The 18,719-nt window shown below is 50.3% G+C and overlaps 1 protein-coding gene across 1 annotated transcript; it reads right to left on the bottom strand.

The window, feature by feature from the left end:
* Positions 1-331: 331 nt before the first annotated feature.
* On the bottom strand, positions 332-2,676 carry LOC127051837 (zinc finger and SCAN domain-containing protein 29-like). Its single transcript, XM_050954737.1, has 2 exons — positions 2,243-2,676; positions 332-957 (listed from the first exon to the last, which is right to left on the bottom strand). Exons 1-2 carry the CDS (start codon positions 2,616-2,618, stop codon positions 407-409), a joined length of 927 nt encoding a protein of 308 aa, XP_050810694.1. The 5' UTR covers positions 2,619-2,676; the 3' UTR covers positions 332-406.
* Positions 2,677-18,719: the final 16,043 nt, after the last annotated feature.

Raw genomic sequence — 18,719 nt, 5'->3', positions numbered from 1 at the left:
CCGCTGGCGCTGTCTTTATGGGAAGCTAGATTTGGGGGAAAGCAGCATCACCGCTGTTATATCCGCGTGCTGTACCCTCCATAATATTTGTGAAGGGAAGGGTGAAAGATTCAGTGAGGAATGGACCTCCGAGGTTCGACGCCTAGAGGATGAGTTTGCTCAGCCAGAGAGCAGGGCTACTAGGGAGGCCCAGGAAAGGGCTTCAAGGATTAGGGATGCTTTAAGGGAGCAATTTGATGCTGAGAGCCAACAGTAATGTTTGATGCATTTGATGTGCTTTGGTTTACCTTGGTGTACAATATTTACCACTTCCAGCAATAATATAACGTAGTGAAAAAGAAAAAAAATCCTTTATTCAACATACAGTACATAAAAGGCAAGGGGGTTGGGGTGGTGGACTGTACATTCACAGGTTTGAATATGTCCTATTTTGATCACTATTCAATGTCTGCTGCACTTCAGGATTACTATGCTGCAGGGTAATGGGCGTGGAGTGCACAGGGTAAGAATTATAGTTATCAGGGCTGGTAGGTGATCGTACAGGTGTTGGGGGCAGCTGGGGATAATAAGAAACTGGCTGCTGAAGAAAGTTGTTTTGTGGAAATACTGGGGAACAAGGAAGAGGGCTTTGGGAGGGCTGTGGGTGACAACGGTACATATTTGTCTGCATGGCTATGAGAGACTCGAAAGACTCAGTTTGGCGAGCCAGGAGGCTTATCATCTGCTTTGTGGTTTTTTTGGCAGACAATTCCTTTCTCCTGCTTTCTGTTTGCCTCCAGTCATGTACACTCTGTCTCCATTCATACATTTTCTCTCTCCATTCCTGTGTCTTCCTACTTTCTCTGTTGTAGTGACTCATAACAGATTTGATCAATTCCTCTTTTGATTTTCTGGGATTCCGTCTCAAGTTCTGCAACCTACGTGAGGCCGGTGATCCGGCTGCAGTAGTCAAGGTCACTAGAAAAAAGAGAGATAGAACCATGTAATACACAGAGGCTACACTGTTTATTATCTCACGTTGAAGGACTTTTTAGACTTTTGATAGCATCCTTCTCACATACCTCACATAACACAGAGAGGGCAGGGAAGCTAAGTCATGGCGAGCAATGGGGTGAGTGGTTTTCCCCCGATTTCCCCTTGGGAGTGGGAATTGACCAATGGGTCACTGGGGTTTATCTGCAATGGATACAGGAGGTAGCTGGTGTCCTGTAGAGGGGACAGTAGTGAACAGGAAGGTGGTGAGCTGCTTGGGGGGGGGGGTGTTGGGCTTTGGTCCGCGTTCACGCCGTCCTGCTGGTGAGGTGGGGGGAGCACCGCAGTGCTGCATGCCTGCTTGAAGGGGGGGTAGTGAAAACCGGAGCGCACCGCGGTGCTGGATGCCTGCTTGGAGGGGGGGTGGGGAACACCGGAGCGCACCGCGGTGCTGGATGCCTGCTTGGAGGGGGGTGCATAACACTGGAGCACACCGCGTGGCTGGATACGTGCTGGGAGGGGGGTGCATAACACCGGAGCACACCGCGTGGCTGGATACGTGCTGGGAGGGGGGTGCATAACACCGGAGCACACCGCGTGGCTGGATACGTGCTGGGAGGGGGGGTGGTGAACACTGGAGTGCACCGCAGTGCTAGATGCCTGCTTGGAGGGGGGTGCATAACACCGGAGCACACCGCGTGGATGCCTACGTGCTTGGAGGGGGGGTGGGGAACACCGGAGCGCACCGCGGTGCTGGATGCCTGCTTGGAGTGGGGTGCATAACACCGGAGCACACCGCGTGGCTGGCTACGTGCTGGGAGGGGGGGGGGGTTAACAACAGAGCGCCTGGGCTGGGGAAACGCGAACCTGGCGCCCTGCACTCAAGTATCCCTAAATTCTCAACAGGGTTTCCTACTGCCAGACATATCACTGCTGCGTGTTACCTGGGAAGAGAGGGAGGGTCTTCTACAGCAGTGTGGATTCAACCCTGGCCCCTATGCAGCTTGCCTGTGTGCAGCCATGGTCCCCCCACCCCTCGCTGCACAGTGGATCGGACGAGTTAGCCTGACAGGGACAGGGACCACGGTGGCTCTCCCGATCAACTTGAGAAAGCAAATTGCAAACGCTCTTGCTGCAACATTTCAAGAGATTACCGAGGCAGATTACAGAGACGTGGTAGAGCAAATCAATGGGCTACTCCACGTTTAGGCATGCATGCAGGCAGCCATAACCAAAACCCTCCTCTCCCAAAACATAAAAATCTACTTACCCCGAGCACGATCCTCAGTTTCTTCCTCACCATCAACTTCCTGCTGCTGCGACTGGCTAGCCTCCTCCTGGCTTGAGAAGAGCTCCTGGCTGCATGTGTACTGGGACTCCGGGGTGTCTCCCTCCATGCCAGTAGCCTCACTGTCGCCGTCCTCTACAACCTCTCCCACTTCTCCCTGCTCTGAACTCTCCATCATGCTCCTAGGATTGGCAGTGGGGTCACACCCAAGTATGGCATCCAGCTCCTGGTAAAAACGGCAGGTCGTGGGGGCAGCTCCTGAGCGGCGATTTCCCTCACGAGCTTTGCAGTAAGCACTCCTCAGCTCTTTAATTTTGACCCTGCACTGCAACGCGTCCCGTTCATGGCCCCTTCTCATCAAGGACTGCGATATCTGCCCATAGGTATCATAATTTCTCCTTCTGGAGCGCAGCTGTGCTTGCACACCCTCCTCTCCCCAAAAAATTATGAGGTCCTGCAGCTCTGCATTGGTCCATGCTGGGGCTCGTTTGGTGCGTGGAGGCATGGTCGCTGAGCGATTGACTGATTAATTGCACTCCACACCTGGCTGAGCAAACAGGAAGGGGATTTTTAAAATTCCCGGGGCATTTAAAGGAGGGGTCAGGTGAGCCCAGGACAGTGGAGTTTGCTTGATTACCAGAGAGGCTTCTAAGGTATGCTGGGATACCTGCTTATGCCACGGAGGTCAATAAAAACGCTGGTGGGTGTCTACACTTGCTGACCAGCGCTGGATCACCAGCGCTGGATCCTCTACACCCGAGGCTCGACCGGGTGTACAGCCAGCGCTGCAACCAGGGAGTTGCAGCGCTGGCCGTGCTGTGCAAGTGTGTATACATCCTAAGTTGCAGCGCTGTAACCCCCTCACCAGCGCTACAACTCTGTAGTGTAGCCAAGGCCTAAGACCACTGGTTCCAGGATGTGCTCTGCAGGTGACACCACCAGGCCACGCTCTTTGTAACAGTCCGTGATGATGAGCCTGCGACGTGAACATATTGGGCCTACCATGCACACAGGGGCATGGGCTAGGGGGCCACGTTCGTGTCTTACCATTACAAAGCAGCATCGGCGTTTCTCCAGCATCACACACCCACCAGGGACATCAATCCCTGCAGCCAATAGGCTGCATTTTAATTTGACCCCACCCCACCCCTATGTGCCTTGACAGAGAAGGCGTGAGTTCTAATCCCAGCTCAGATAGTGGCTTGAGCAAATCAGTGAACTCTGCCTTTGTTTTCTCTGTCGGAAAAATGGAGAGAATAATCCCTACCTGCCTTCTGAGGAGTGGGGGAAGGGTTAAATAATTAGTGCTTTTAAGTGCTTTGATGCTGCTATGTCCTCATTATAATGACTACTCTTCTGGCCCGAGTAACCATATGAGGACCTCTCAAATAGCTGTACTGGTGCTTTTCATCCTGACTGAAAAGTTGGAGATTTTCCAGTTGCCCTTAGAGATGGATGCTTTGGGCTTGGCTAGAGAGGCAGGAGGGGCTTTTAATTAAGGCAATGGACTGCGGGGGCGGGGTCTGGAATCAGTTCTTGTTTCTGCCACTGACTTCTTCTGTGCCCTTGGGTACGTCACCTCATCACTCTGGGCCTCAGTGTCACATCTGTAAAATTGGGATAATATGCTGCAGTTGTGTTTAGACTTAAGCGCCTCAGGGCAGGGACAGCCTCCTCCTGCAGGTATGTTCACACAATGGCATTAATATTATATGTAAGCAGAGTCAGGATAAGCTCTACCCTGACATCTGGTGGAAAGAATGTCAGAGAGTTTATTTGCATAGACACGCCTACCCTATCCCAGATTGCTGAGCGGTGGGACTGCTTGGTGACAAATGACTCACCCTCAGTTGAGTGGTACTTGCTAGACAAGGGACATGGGTTCCAAAACCCAGTGAAGTAGAGAGGCTGGGGACAGGTATCTGTGCCTGGTGGTGCAGGCTCCTTGTGGAGCCAGAAGCACCAGTTGTACCCCCTCCTCTCTCCACTGTGGAATGTCAGAGTTGATTTTTTTATTCCCTCAAGAATCTAAATACAGGTTCCTGAGCTGAACTCACTTTGGGCTAATGGTGCATTAGCACTGGGGCTCCCCCACTAAGAGCTGAGGTCTCTAAGAGTTGAAATCACAAAAAAGCTGAAATAACTGAGCTGAGAGCACTGAGCATTGTGCTAGCTAGTGGGGGAGCCTGAAGATATGCTGTGGAACAGAGCAGCTGGCGGAGTGGAGCAGTTGCGGGGACGGCTGGAGCAGATCACGGGACAGCTGGTGGCAGCAGAGCGGCTGGCAGAGCGGAGTAGCTGTGGGACGGGTGGAGCGGCCCACAGAGTGAGCGGAGCCGAGCAGTTTTGCAGAGCAGCTGGTGGAGCGGAGCAGTTCCTGAGGACGGCTGGAGGAGCAGAGTGGAGCGGCTGGTGAAGCGGAGCAGTTCGTGGAGAAGGCGGAAGCAGAACCCACGGAGAGGCAGGGCAGTTGGCCCTGGACCACGTAAGGTGCCCCTTTCTACCCAGGCTGGGGGGAGGGACCTCTACAGATAGACTCTCGAACTCTGGGGTGGCATTGACCAGAGACTTTTGGGTTGTTGGACTTTGGGGTGATTGGACTTAAAACCCTAAGCGGAAAAAGGACAGTGCCAAACGTACTTGGAGGTGGGTTTTTGTTTATGGTTTGTGTTATAACCCTGTTTGTGGTGTTTCTCCAATGGGATGCATTATTGATTCCTTCCTTTATTAAAAAAGATTTTGCTACACTCGGACTCCGTGCTTGCGAGAGGGGAAGTATTGCCTCCTAGAGGCGCCCAGGGGGGTGTGGTATGTGAGTGTCCCAGGTCACTGGGTGGGGGCTCGAGCCGGTTATGCATTGTGTTACTGAAACGGAACCCCTGGATACTGAACCCGGCCCTTGTTGCTGCCAACTAGAGGGGCAGAAGGGTTACATATATAGCCCTAATTTTGGCTGGGGGGGGTCTCTAGGTGCCACCGTAAGATAAACAGTGCTCTACCGTTTGCTAGCCTCTGTGCTCTTCAAGTTGTACTGAGCACTAGAAGTATTAGTAAGTGCTTTTCCCTGCCCAGCCGGGGAGTGTCTTGTGGGTGCACTCAGAGAGCCCTGGGCACTCTGAGCATGTGCCAATGTTTACCTTAAACCTACGAAGCGATGTCCTGAATGCTGAATACTAAAAAGATGGCAGTTCCCCAGGAGGAAACAATGGATTTTCCGCCCCCTACTCCCTTGTTTAGCACAGTGCAGCCATTCAGCCCACTGCTGCATTGTTTTAATTAAACCCTGCGGTTATTGTAACCCGCTGAGCAGCATTTACAGTAATAACAACTGCCGCGGAATGGGTCTTGCCACTGCCGTTAATGGTGGACTTGCCTTCGCTGAAAGCAGTTATCAACAGCTGGCACAGTGGCCTTCCAGGAGCGCTTTGCTTAACATCGCATCATTTAAATGCTAATAGACAGCTTTATGGTGGGGTTTGTTTTCAACTTGACTTTTTAACACTGATCACTGAGCTTTAAAACAGTCGCGAATGTTTGCAATGGTAGACGTCACGCCGCTAACATGGCAGCTTTTACTGAATGGACAGATCACTTTTAATCCAGGGGACTGGGGCCCATGGAATGGCCCCTCTTCTGGCTGAAGAAGAGGCTTTTTCTTTGCAGTGAATAGTTTGTGCAGCAAAACTTCAAATTGCTGTTTCAGTCAAAGATTATTGTCATTATGCCCCAGCCACCCTGGGCTGTGGTCTCGTTGTGCTGTGCACCATACAAACCCAGATAGACAGAGCGCCTGCCCAGGGGCGGCTAACAGCTGAGAAGGTATTTCATTATTCTGCTCTATCCAGCTTTAAACAATCTTGAGCAAGAGGACAGATAGCTCTCAGACCCAGATCCTGTGCAGTGCTCATGGAGAGTGTAGCTGGAAAATGTTACCCCTCTGTTTTCTGTGCAGGGCCCATTTAAATGTCCAGGCACACTTGTGCCAGATCCGCAAAGGGATTTTAAGGCACATAACTCAGCACCTAGAGATCTTTGAGGACCTGGATCTTTGTCTGCAGAGACCACAGTCATTTTGTTTGCACAGCTGCTGCAGCACGTTACACAGGAAGTGTGTGCGCACACACGCGCACACACATCTTCTTTTTGTCGTTCTCCTTCATCGACAATAAAAGTCATTTACTGCACAAGTTGTTTGCTCTGTCTATGGAAACAGAACCGTGCTGACCATCCGAACGCATTACTGACTGCAGTGGGAGCAGAGCAGAGTCCTTTGGACCCAGTGCTGAGAGATGTCAAGCACCTGCAATTCCCAGTCATAGCTGGCTGCTCAGCATCTCTATGAAGATGGCACTCAGGCCATCAAATTTGGGAAGTTGGCAAAACTGGGCTGGCACTATCCTGAGTTGAATAGGCACTCGTGTGAGATTTTCCTGCTTCCCCGGAAGTGGCATGAGACCAGCCTGTCTGGCACTACTTCAGCCCTTCTGCGCCAACTGCTGACTGAGGAAATAGCAACTAAAAATGTTTTCTGCCCCCAAAGAGAATTAGATTATTGCTTATTTTATCCTCCCTGATTTGTCCACCCCATTGGAGAATCAGCGTGCTGCAGGGTCATACAGAGATGGGGCAATCTCCTGTGTTGATGCCAGTAGCAGAGTGCTGGACTATTCTCTGCTGCTCAGCCCATGGCTAGACAATAGACCAGCCCTAACCTCTTTGGGGTAGGGCTGTGAAACCATGTCTATGCCTCATCCATCCCAAATATAACATATCCCTTCCCACCACGGTCTCAACAGAGGGCCAGGCCAGCCTGAGGATTTTGGTGAGGGAGAATGAAAAGAGCCTTTGGAAGACACACCAAACTGGAGAGCATGCGAGAGAGATCTCTAAGCCCCACTTCTCTGATCTATGAGCCCCAGCCTGAAATAGAGCCCAGCTACCTGGTTCTTTAATGCCTTGCATTCCATTTTCATTGGTTGACAATTTCCAGGCTGTCTCCCCAAGGAAAAGGCCTAGAAACTTTTTAATAGACGGAAAGGTGGGAATAGCTTTCAAATTTCTGGTTGGCTGGGAGGAACGCAGCAGGACTGCAGGCTTTGTAAAGCCCCAGTGCTGGCACTGGTACCGCTGCCTATGATCATGTCCCATGGGCCCTATGCTGAGTTCTGCAGGACTGGAAGTGAAAGCAGAGCTTGGCTGGGGGGACTGTGATCTCAGTCATGCACTTGCTGGCTTTAGTTTGTTCTTTAAATGCAGGAAATGCACTTGACGCTCCTGGCAGGCACTGCCGACAGCACTTAGCCCATCATTCTTGTTTCGTTTGTGGCTAACGCGGGGAATAGGTGCTTGAAGACAGGAAACAGCAAATCTGTATGATTCACACGCTGCAGTTTAGTTTGCTGGGGGAGGAGAAGCGGAAACACTCATTTCTCTCTTAAATGTTTCTCTCTTTTAGGGCCCTTATGCCTCTTTTTATGGCCCTGAAATACATGCCGGGCAAGCAAATCAGGACCCCGACACCACCTGTTCCTTTGCGGGATGTATGCGCAGTGTCACATGGCATCCGGCCCATCTCTGCCCGAGACAGAACTGGGAGTTGGGCCGTGTATGGGTGACACATGCCCGATCTGCATTCTCAGCATTCGCCATTGGCCACATACTCTTTCTGCTCCTTCCCCCCCCCCCCCCTGCCCCAGAGACAGAGAGTGCAGGTCTAGCAGCCCCATGGCTGTTTCATAGTTTGCAGGCTAATTGTCTAGTATGACAGTTACAATCACTTCAGGCTGCTGGCAAAAGAACATGGTAGAAAAAGAGCGATGGGGAATGTACAGGAGAGCCCAAGACCTTGTCCTGCCTCTGACGCTGAGTCAGTGTGAAGTCTTGGACAAAGCATGGAAAACAGAGCTTACAGCATGTCCATCTATAAAATAGTAATGAAGATCCCTACCCCCACTCTGAGATCCATGAATGACGAGTGACATGTAGGGCTGTGTCTACACTAGCACTTTTGTCGGGGTAACGTAGGTTGCTCAGGGGTGTGACAAAAACACCCTCTGAGCGACATAAGTTACACGAACAGAAGTGCCGGTGTGGACAGACACTCCCCTGTCGACATAGCTACTGCCGCTCGGTTAGGTGGTTAATTAAGTTGACAGGAGAGCTCTCTCCCTGCGGCACAGAACAGCTACACAAGCAATCCTACAGTGACACAGCTGCATCAGGACAGCTGTGCCGCTGTGAGCTTGCTAGGGCAGACATGGGCTAAGTCTAGAGACTCGTCTACACTTGAAACTGCGTGGTGGCACAGCTGCTGCAGTGTAGTGCTTCCGTGTAGACACTACCTATGCCATTCTAGGTGACGTGGCCACTTACTACTTCTCCAGACGTAGGAGTGAAGGCAAAAATAAAAGCTGGGGGGAGGATGTGCCAAGACTACCTCTGCTCCTCTTTTCCCTGCCAGCTCAGGACTCCAGCACCCTGTCTTGCTGAGCCAGACACCCCCCGTCTGCTCCAGCAAAGACCCAGGGTCTGAATTACTTGCCCCAAAACTGCAGGTTTACCTGAAAGCAGCTAACAGAAGTGTGCTTGTCTTTAACACCCAGATGCCCAACTTCCAAAGTGGTCTAAACCCGAATAAATCTGTTTTACCCTGTATAAAGCTTATGCAGAGTAAACTCATAAATTGTTCACCCTCTATAACACTGATAGAGAGAGATGCACAGCTGTTTCCCCTCACCCCCCCAGGTATTAATACATACTCTGAGTTAATTAATAAGTAAAAAGTGATTTTATTAAATACAGAAAATAGGACTTAAGTGGTTCCAAGTAGTAACAGACAGAACAAAGTCAGTCACCAAGCAAAATAAAATAAAATGCGCAAATCTATGTCTAATCAAACTAAATACAGATAAGATCCTCACCAGTTCCAGAATGTTCCCTTTTACAGGCGAATCTCCTTTTAGCCTGAGTCCAGCAATCACGCACACCCCCTGCAGTTACTGTCCTTTGTTCCAATTGCTTTCAAATATCCTAGGGGGGTGCAGAGGCTCCCTATTTAGACAGCTGAAGACCAAATGGAGGGGTCTCCCAGGGGTTTAAATAGACTGTCTCTTGTGGGTGGAGACCCCCTCCTCACTCCTGTGCAAAGTCCAGCTTCCAGATGGAGTTTAGGAGTCACCTGGGTAAGTCACATGTCCATGCACGACTCACAGTTTTTACAGGTAGCATCCATTGTTTACATGCTACTTTGAATGTCCTCAAGTAGACTTCTTATGTGGATTGGAGCATTCCAAGATCTGTTGTCCTTTAAGTGTTTCTTGATTAGGTACTTAATTTCAACATTCCTTTCTCCAGGAACTGACCAAATGCTCAACTAAAGTTATTTAGAAAAAAAGCCAGTGCACAGCCAACATTCATAACTTCAAATGCAAAAATGATACATGCATGCAAATAGGATTAATACATTCAGTAGATCAGAACCTTTATGGATATATGTTACATGGCATATGTAGCATAAAACACACTCTAAGCATACTTCCATAGAGCCTTATGGGAGGAACCATCACAGCCATAAATCCAGTGCCTCTATGAAGACCATGATTTTTAGTATCTATCAAAGTTATGAATTTAAGCGCCCAGGCTCATCTTTTGAAAGCCTTGTTCAGGTTTCCTTTAAGAATGAGGACTGAGAGGTCAATTATGAAAAGTGTTTGGCCGCCGGGCATTTGGTGTTTTTGTCTTTTATCATTTTTCTGTGCAAGTTCATTTGAGTGCAGCGCTTGTCTGGTTTCACCCACACGTTGTGATAGGCATGGGTAGGGCCCTTGTATCTTGAAAGGTGTGTCATGGGTGGGTATAATCATCATAGCCGTGGAAATAGGTCTACAGGTTTTGCATCTGTTGTTCTGGCAGGGTCTGGTGCCACTTCGAGTTGGTGTGGCCTGGTCTGTGGGGAGCTCGCTTCTGATGATGTGTTTAGAGAGGTTGAGGGGTTGTTTGAAGGCCAGAAGTGGGGGTTCAGGGAAGATTTTGTTTAGGATGTGGTCCCCATTGAATATGAGCTGTAATTGTTTAGTGATACACTGTATGGATTCCACTTGTGGGGTGATAGACAATGTTCCCTCTAATATTTTACATCCATGTGTGGAATTAAATTTATGTGCACCAATATGGAGGTGATGCGTGGCAGGGGTGGAGCGAGGGGTTTGGAGTGTGGGAGGGGGCTCTGGGCTATGGCAGATGGTTGGGGGACAGGGGCTGAGGGCTCTGGGATGTGGCTAGGGATGAGGAGTTTGGGGTACAGGCTGCCCTGGGGCTGCGGCAGGGAGAGAGGACTCCCCCCCAGCCGTCTCTCACCGCAGCAGCCCAGGGGAAGAGGCACCTTTTCCTGCTGCACACTTGTGCAGCCCTTGGTAGCCTGCTGCGCAGCCATACAGCTATGAGGGAACTTAGGTGGCAGGTGAAAAGTAGGAGTGTGTTGTCAGAGGAATTTTATTTACATATTGAAGCAGGTTCTCTCAGCGTATTTAGGTGGCCTGTTCCATGATGCAATCTACTTCTCTGGTGGAGTGTCCTTGTTTGGTGAAGGTGGTTTTAAGTGTGTTAAGGTGGATACCCCAGAATATGCTGTGAGGAGGAATTCTGGGATATCTGAGTGCCTGGCTGGAGGGAACAGATTTCATGGTGTGTTTGGAGTGGTTACTGGATCTATGAAGGTAGGTGGGGTGACAATAGGTTTCTTGTATATACACCTCTACCCTGATATAATGCGACCCGATATAACATGAATTCAAATATAATGTGGTAAAGCAGTGCTCTGGGCGGGGCGCAGGGCTGTGCACTCCGGTGGATCAGAGCAAGTTTGATATAATGTGGTTTCACCTAGAATGCAGTAAGATTTTTTGGCTCCCGAGGACAGCGTTATATCGAAGTAGAGGTGTAGGTGGCTATAGGGTTCTGTTGGGTGGATGCTTTCCACGAAGTGACCACTCTATATCTGACCTATCAGTCCTCATCCTCAAAGGAAACCTGCACAACACCTTCAAAAGATGAGTTTGGGAGCTTAAATTTGTACCTTTGCTAGACACTTAAAAAAAAAAATAAAAAAAATCAGACTGACCAGAGTCACTTGATTTTTGGTTTATTACAGCAAACTAGAACCTCTTACCCTGCTCCCCCCCACACACACTTTTTCTCCCCTTTGTTTTCCACCTATGTCTGGAGACGTGTTAATTGGCCATTTCACCTTGAATGGTCCCTTAAAATGTGTGTTAACTTCTTATACTAAACAATCTGTTCCAACTTCTACTTAGGTGTGACAATGAGAACATTTCCCCGACCTGAGGAACAGCTCTGTGTAAGCTCAAAACCTCATCTCTTTCATCAACAGAAGTTGGTCCAATAAAAGATATTCCCTCACCCACCTTGTCTCTCTAATAGCCTGGGACCCCAGCACGGCTACAACCATGCTGCATACAATCATCAGCATTTCTAAATGCTGTACTGTAGGAGACACTGATACATGGCTGAACATCAAAGTAGGACTAGAGTCCCTTCCCTTTTTCCAACCCAGAGTCTTCTATACAAATGTGACTTCACTCCGTTTCCACTCCATTATTTAGGGGAGACTTTCAGGAAGAGGTGAATGTTGACAGGGCTGGCTTTAGGCCTATTCCCTCAATTCCCTGGAATTGGGCCCCGTGCCTTAGGCACCTTTTTAATTTTGTTTACACACCTGGTGGCGGTCCGGGTCTTCGGCAGCACGGCAGAGATGGGGAGTCCTTCACTAGCTCCGGATCTTGGGCGGTGGGGAGTTCGGAGCGAGTGAAGGACCCCCTGCCGCTGAAGACCCAGACCTCTGCTGGGTATTCAAATTGGGCCCCGCAGTTCCTAAAGACGGCCCTGAATGTTGATTATTCTCTGACCATGGCAAGATCAGCCAGACCCCCTGCTGAGACAGCTTCAAAACCTGGGGCCCAGAGCTGAAGAACTTGGATCCTGGACTCTGTAACAGTAATGGAAGGAGCTAGCGGATGCTGACCCCTGCCATGTGACGGGACTATATAACCTTCTATAACCCGGGCAGGTGTCAGATGTTTGGAGCCAGGAACTAAAATCGAGTCTCTTACTCCCAGTGCCGTGTGTCACATCTTTATTATAGACCCCCGTGGGCTGTAGTGTGCCAGTCAATCAGAGCTTCCACACATGACACAGAATATAGTCATCAGCCTAAAAATAGCCCTGCAGTCTCACACTAGCTCATCGTCTCGCCTGGTACCGACCCCGTGATGTGCATTCACGCCCCACTGGATTCCACCAGAGAAGGCTACTGCTGTCCACTGGGGTTCTCTCACTTCCTACTGGAGTCATTGGATACTCTCGCTGCCGTCCCATACAACACCCATTTATTTTTTCTATATATATGTATATAAAAATAAAAAATTACACCTCTACCTCGATATAATGTGACCCAGTATTAGGTGGATTTGCATACAGGGTGGTAAAGCTCTGACATGCTGCTCTGAGCAGCATGTTAAAGGTGCCGGGCCAGGCTGCGGGGGTTCAATAAGGGGCAGAAGGTCTTGGGGGCAGTCAGGCGCTCCCCCGTCCCCCAGGGTCTGGGGGGCAGGAGCTGTGGGAGGGCACTTTTGGGGGCCCTGCAGTCCCAGAGTGGTCCAGAGAATTAGCGGCGGCCGGGAGCAGCCCACTCTGCTTCCCTTGCCCCAGCCCCAGCCGTGCTGCTCGGGGGAGGAGGCTTGGGGGAAGGGATCCCCCCTGCACTCACCAGCAGCAGAAGTGGAGCAGCCTGGCCCCAGCCCGCTCCACTCCGCCAGCTCCCAGCCCTGGTGCTCCACTTCCCGCTGGGCAGGTGAGTGCAGGACCTTTCCCCAGCTGCCCCCTAGCGACACGGCTGGGGCCGGGGCAAGGAAAGCGGAGCAGGCTGGGCCGCAGGTGAGTGCGGGGGGGGGGGGCATCCTTTCCCCAACCTCCCCACACTCACCGACAGCAGGAAGTGGAGCATCGCAGCTGGGAGGTGGCGGAGTGGAGCAAGCTGGAGTCGGGCTGCTCCGCTTCCCGCCGCTGCTGGTGAGTGCCCATCAGGGGGTGGAGGGTGGGGTGGGGTGTACAGGGGGTCGGAGCAGTCAGTCAGGGGGGTTGGATAGGGGGGTGGGGTCCTGGGAGTGATTAGGGATGGGGGTCTCTGGAGTGGGCGGTCAGGGAACAAGGAGGGAGGGGGGGCCAAAGCAAGTTTGATATAATGCGGTGAGATATTTTTGTCTGAGGACTGTGTTATATCAGGGTAGAGGTGTGTATATATATATTATATAAATAAAAATATAATACAGAGATATACCTATCTCATAGAGCTGGAAGGGACCCTGAAAGGTCATTGAGTCCAGCCCCCTACCTTCACTAGCAGGGCCAAGTACTGATTTTGCCCCTACTCCTTAATTGGCCTCCTTAAGGACTGAACCCACAACCCTGGGTTTAGCAGGCCAATGCTCAAACCACTGAGATATCCCTCCCCCTGTCAGTCAAGAGCCCCCTCTGGAGTCTATCAGCACCACTGCTGGGCCACAGAAGCCATTCTCTTCCTAAAGCGCACCTGTGCCCAGCCCTGGTGGCCCATTCCATGTGGCCTCACACCAGGCTTCTCCTACACCATCCTTCCCATTCCGTGTCCTCCTCCTGGGTCCTTCATTTCTCTTGCCTGTCAGGTTGCTCCTCTCATACTGGGCTCTCATTCTTTGTTCTGCTCCTCCCAGATCTGCGTTTCTATTTCCCTAGGTCCCTCTTCTCCTCTCGTCCAGTGGGGTGGGTCAGGGGCTCCACTCCCCCAGGGTCTGTGGGTCCCAATGCCCATTTCCTCTCTTCTTCCCATTCTGCATCCCCTGCACCTCCTGTCAGACTGACCCAGCATAGGTGGGCACTGAGTAGCAAAGGGAGACTTACAGGATTCCCAGCCCTTGAAAGTTTTGCCACCAGCAGAGGAAGGAGAAAGCTGATGGTTTTCTTGCTTCCTGTCAAATAAGCCTTATTCCAGGCACAATAAGTAGTCATTGATCACAATGTGAGTCAATAAATGTTCGACCTGGCTCTTATTTTCCTTGATTTCTAATTCTGACTGCAGGTGGGGAACAGGCAGAACAACTCCTAAGCACTAAAGATCCTGTTTACAGGCAAACGTCCTTGGTACCAAACAAAGGAGACACACACAGCATGTTGATATAGCCACTGAGTTGTCTGTAAATAGAAGGATTTTGCTAAGTTTTCCATGACTTGTCAGTTGCTCCGTACCAACCTCTCCAAGCCTGACATTAAAAGCCGAGGTTGCCATGTGAGGCAGTGCCATTACACACCAGGACAGCGTTTCTTTGCTTCTAAAACAAAAGCCTTTCAAGGCACTTGACAGCCTCAACCTTCAAGGAGAGCAAAAGAGAATAGTTGGTTTTATCATGTAGTGGGGATGAAGAAAATCCTTCTGCTCATCGTTCCTTTCCAGGGCCAGTGCAGTAGGGCTGGGAGCCTGTAACATGTATTAGCTGAGGGGAGCACCCGGCACTGCCTTTTACATGAAAATATCCTGAGAAAAGTGAGTGTGTAAATTACAGAAGGAAATGTATCAGCTTCTTTGCTAGCCCTTTCTAGCCCGGGGTCTGCAGCTCCCTCCAGCACTAGCCAACTGCTAATGAATAATACTTGACACTTCTCTAGAGCCGTCCATCCAAGGATCTCAAAGCTCTTCACAAACATGAATTAACGGTGCCTCACAACACCCCTAGGTAGTAGACAAGTATTTTACTCATAAGTAAGTTTACAATTGTCCAAGTCAGGATTCAGGACTCCAGGTCATCTGCTCTGGCACCTGGGCAGCACTGCCGTACAATCCAATGATGCCTTGATGCTTTAGAAGGACTGACAGTATTTGGTGTTGTACATAGGGCACCAGTGGAGATGCATTTTGCCCATCACATGCCAGAAGGCAATAGGGAACTAAACTAGACTTCACGTAAGTCACTGCCTTCTTCCCTTGCACTGAATAATGGGAAGGCTGCCTGCTCTGGGGAAGGTCGCTATCCATCAGGATCTGTAGGATGTAGCGAGGGGAAAGTGACATGGCTGGAGTGCCACTGCACTCCAGCAATCTCCAGCTGCCAAATGGCCCTTTATGGCTGCTCTGAGTTACACCAGGAGCCACATTACACCCTGGCTGGCCATGAGATTAGAGAAGAGCAAAGATGGCTCCAAGACACCCTCTCCAATCCATTCAGCTGCTCTGATAAGAAATCCAGCAGAGCTGAGGATCAGGCTGTCTGTGCAGATGGATCATTGGCAAATTCTTGTTCTGCTTTCTAGGACTGTATAAATTGACAAGCAGATACTCGATTAGCAGTCACTGGCTGGCCTCCAACAGCTAACTCCAGTATCGCTGTGCAGCTAGGCTGTTTTCATGGCTGGATATGGAACTGGGAGCCAGGAGGCCCAGATATTGGTCCTGGCTTTGACTTTGGACACATCACTTAGTCTTCCTATGCCTCAATTTCCCCCTTCAGACATAGCTTTGAGGAAGAGAAGAGACGGAGGATGGATCAGGCACTAACTCAACCACTCCACCTTCAATTCCCTGTTCTGTCACAGATTCCTATGTAATCTTGAGCAAGTCACTTAGGGTTTGTCTCCACTGCAGTTAAAAACCCGTGACTGGCCCCTGCCAGCTGACTCAGTGCCGCGAGGCTCAGGCTAAGGGGCTGTTTAATTGTGGTGCAGACGTTCAGACTCGGGCAGGAGCCTGGGCCCTAGGATCCTGCCAGGTGGGAGGGTCCCAGAGCTTGGGCTGTAGCCAAACCCACAGCTACACTGCAATTAAACAGCCCCTTAGCCCGAGCCAGCTGGCATGGGCCCGCTGTGGGTATCTAATTGCAGGGTAGACGTACCCTTAGTCTCTGCAGCTCAACTCCCCCACCTATAAAATAGGGCTAATGCTACTGCCCTATCGCCAGGGGCAATGGGGGGCATTGTCTGGATGAAGACATTAAAGATTGTGCAATGTTCAGGTACTACAGCCTTATAAATAGCTCAGACTGTTGGCTGGAAAGGCGTTGCTTCTGTGCAAAGCGTTATCGTATACCACTGCCTAATCAAATCAATACAGTACAATTGATGCAACGCAAAGCACAACCATATAAACACAAGCTGCTCCTCTGATGTTACCAATACCTGGAACCAGTGTATTTGATGTAGAGGGTCTGTCAGGTCTGAGACAAGAGCTGTTTGCAAACAATGGGGGACAGTTTGCCAAGTGGCCTTGGCATCACTGTCCCCCATTCACATTTCCAGGCATTCCTCATTTTGCAGACATATAATTAACCAGCAGATTTTGCAGGAGGCAGGCTGGGCCTCAGCCCTTCTGAACATTCAGACTATGGAGTACGATCATGGCGCACACACACACACACACCAGGTAACTGCATGCCCAAACAGACTATTGCTCATGCAAAGCAGGCCATATTGCCCAGGCCAATATGGGTTTTGCAAATGTTGTTTGCACACAGGAACAAAACATGTGGGTCCAATTCCAGAGACCAGCATTAAAAATGTAGCCCTGATTATTGTATTTTATAAAGCAGCAGAGTGTATAGGAGCAAAGTTCATTCTGTTCCATGAGTCAGCATATGAGCATGAAAAAGTGCTTCCTTTTCTCTCCTGGGCTATGGCTTCTTCTGTCTCAAATGGATCCTTCCCTAGAGCAGTATCAGTTTAACATGACAGTTTGCCATGAGTGATGTAGGTTCAAACCCACCAGTTTTATCTCCCTATGAGGCAGTGCATACCACATCAATTCAGCCTGAAAAGAGAACCGTCAATCCAGCCGTTAATCCTTGGCCAGCTAACTCAGTATCTCTCACTCCCAAACCACCAGGCTTCTCCTGGCACCCTGTCATGAGACGTGTCCAGGAAAGAACCCTTTCAGACACGGCAGGGTGCTGCACTGAACACTGCAAGCACAGGTTTGAGCCACGAGCAACAGGTGCCTTGCTAGACTGGTTTCTTTGTGAGGTTCCCTTGGGAACAATCCCAGCGATTCCCCCCTCCCTGCCCCCGTCACTGCTAAAATCCTCCTTTCGTTTCTGGAGTTTGCCAAATTCCAGCACATCAATCACGTAGATCTAGTGTAAAAGCCGCCTCGTTACTCCAGACTCAAGCTAACTGTGCTGTTTACATTGGCACAGTGGCAGGGGGCGAGGCTGTGGCAGTTTCATAGGACGTGGCTTGGCTGCTGAGGCTGCAGCCGTTACATTGCCCTGCCATGGAGGAAGGGGTTTACTTGGGCTGGAGACAGACTCCGAAGGAACAGACTGCAGGGATGACCACAGCATGCTCAAGGGGCGTGATAAGATGACAGCTGCAGCCTTCTCCAAACATACCCTCCCCAGCCAGCCCATTGGCACTGGGTTAGAAAAATTCCATTCTCCGGCGGGAGCCAAGAGATGCATGCGTTTTCCCTTCTTTTCCTGCTCACTGCAATACAGAGCGCAAGGAAGAGCAGAGTGAATGGGTGTGGGGAGCATTCTAGTTGGGATGAAGCTGGGTTTAATGGGAACATTTACAATCTCCACCTTCCGTGCAAAAGGCTCATCAGCTACCTATTGCCTCAAAACAGAAAACAACCTCCCCTAGCAACTGGCCAGGGCTCCCAAGGCTGCAGCCTGCCTCTAAGGCACAAAAGGAGTGTTTTCCTTCAACAATTTGAAGTTGGGGGTAATGCTGACTTGGCGCCTAAAGACATCATTGCACCGAGATCATTCCGCTTTCCAACCCACGAGCGAGCTTTGTAGATTTCATGCAATGGCTATTTATCTTGATCCCAAGAGCAGCCCTATCAACTTCAATTATTAATCTTCTAGTACCCAGAAACGAGCTGAGTATTTCACAGAGGACCAACAGTCCCCTAGTTGAAAGAGTTCACCGTGTGCACCCGATTTAACGCTGCACTCGTCCACACAACGAGGCCCTTTATATTGATATAAAGGGCTCTTTAAACTGGTTTCTGTACTTCTCCCAGACGAGAGGAGTAGCGCTGAAATCAGCATTACCATATCGGATTAGGGTTAGTGTGGCTGTAAATCGACGGTATTGCCCTCCGGGTGGTATCCCACAATGCACCATTGTGACCGCTCTGGACAGCAATCCGAACTCGGATGCAGCGGCCAAGTAGACAGGAAAAGCCCCGCGAATGTTTGAATTTCATTTCCTGTTTGCCCAGCGTGGAGCTCTGATCAGCACGGGTGGCGATGCAGTCCCAAATCCAAAAAGAGCTCCAGCATGGACCATACAGGAGATACTGGATCTGATCGCTGTATGGGGAGACAAATCTGTTCTATCACAGCTCCGTTACAGAAGACGAAATGCCAAAGCATTTCAAAAAATCTCCAGGCTATGATACAGAGGCCACAGCACA

The sequence above is a fragment of the Gopherus flavomarginatus genome, chromosome 5 (assembly GCF_025201925.1).
Source record: "Gopherus flavomarginatus isolate rGopFla2 chromosome 5, rGopFla2.mat.asm, whole genome shotgun sequence".
NCBI classification, from domain to species: domain Eukaryota; kingdom Metazoa; phylum Chordata; order Testudines; family Testudinidae; genus Gopherus; species Gopherus flavomarginatus.
The sequence above is the reverse complement of the archived record's forward strand: the minus strand, read 5'-3'. Positions and strand labels throughout refer to the sequence as shown.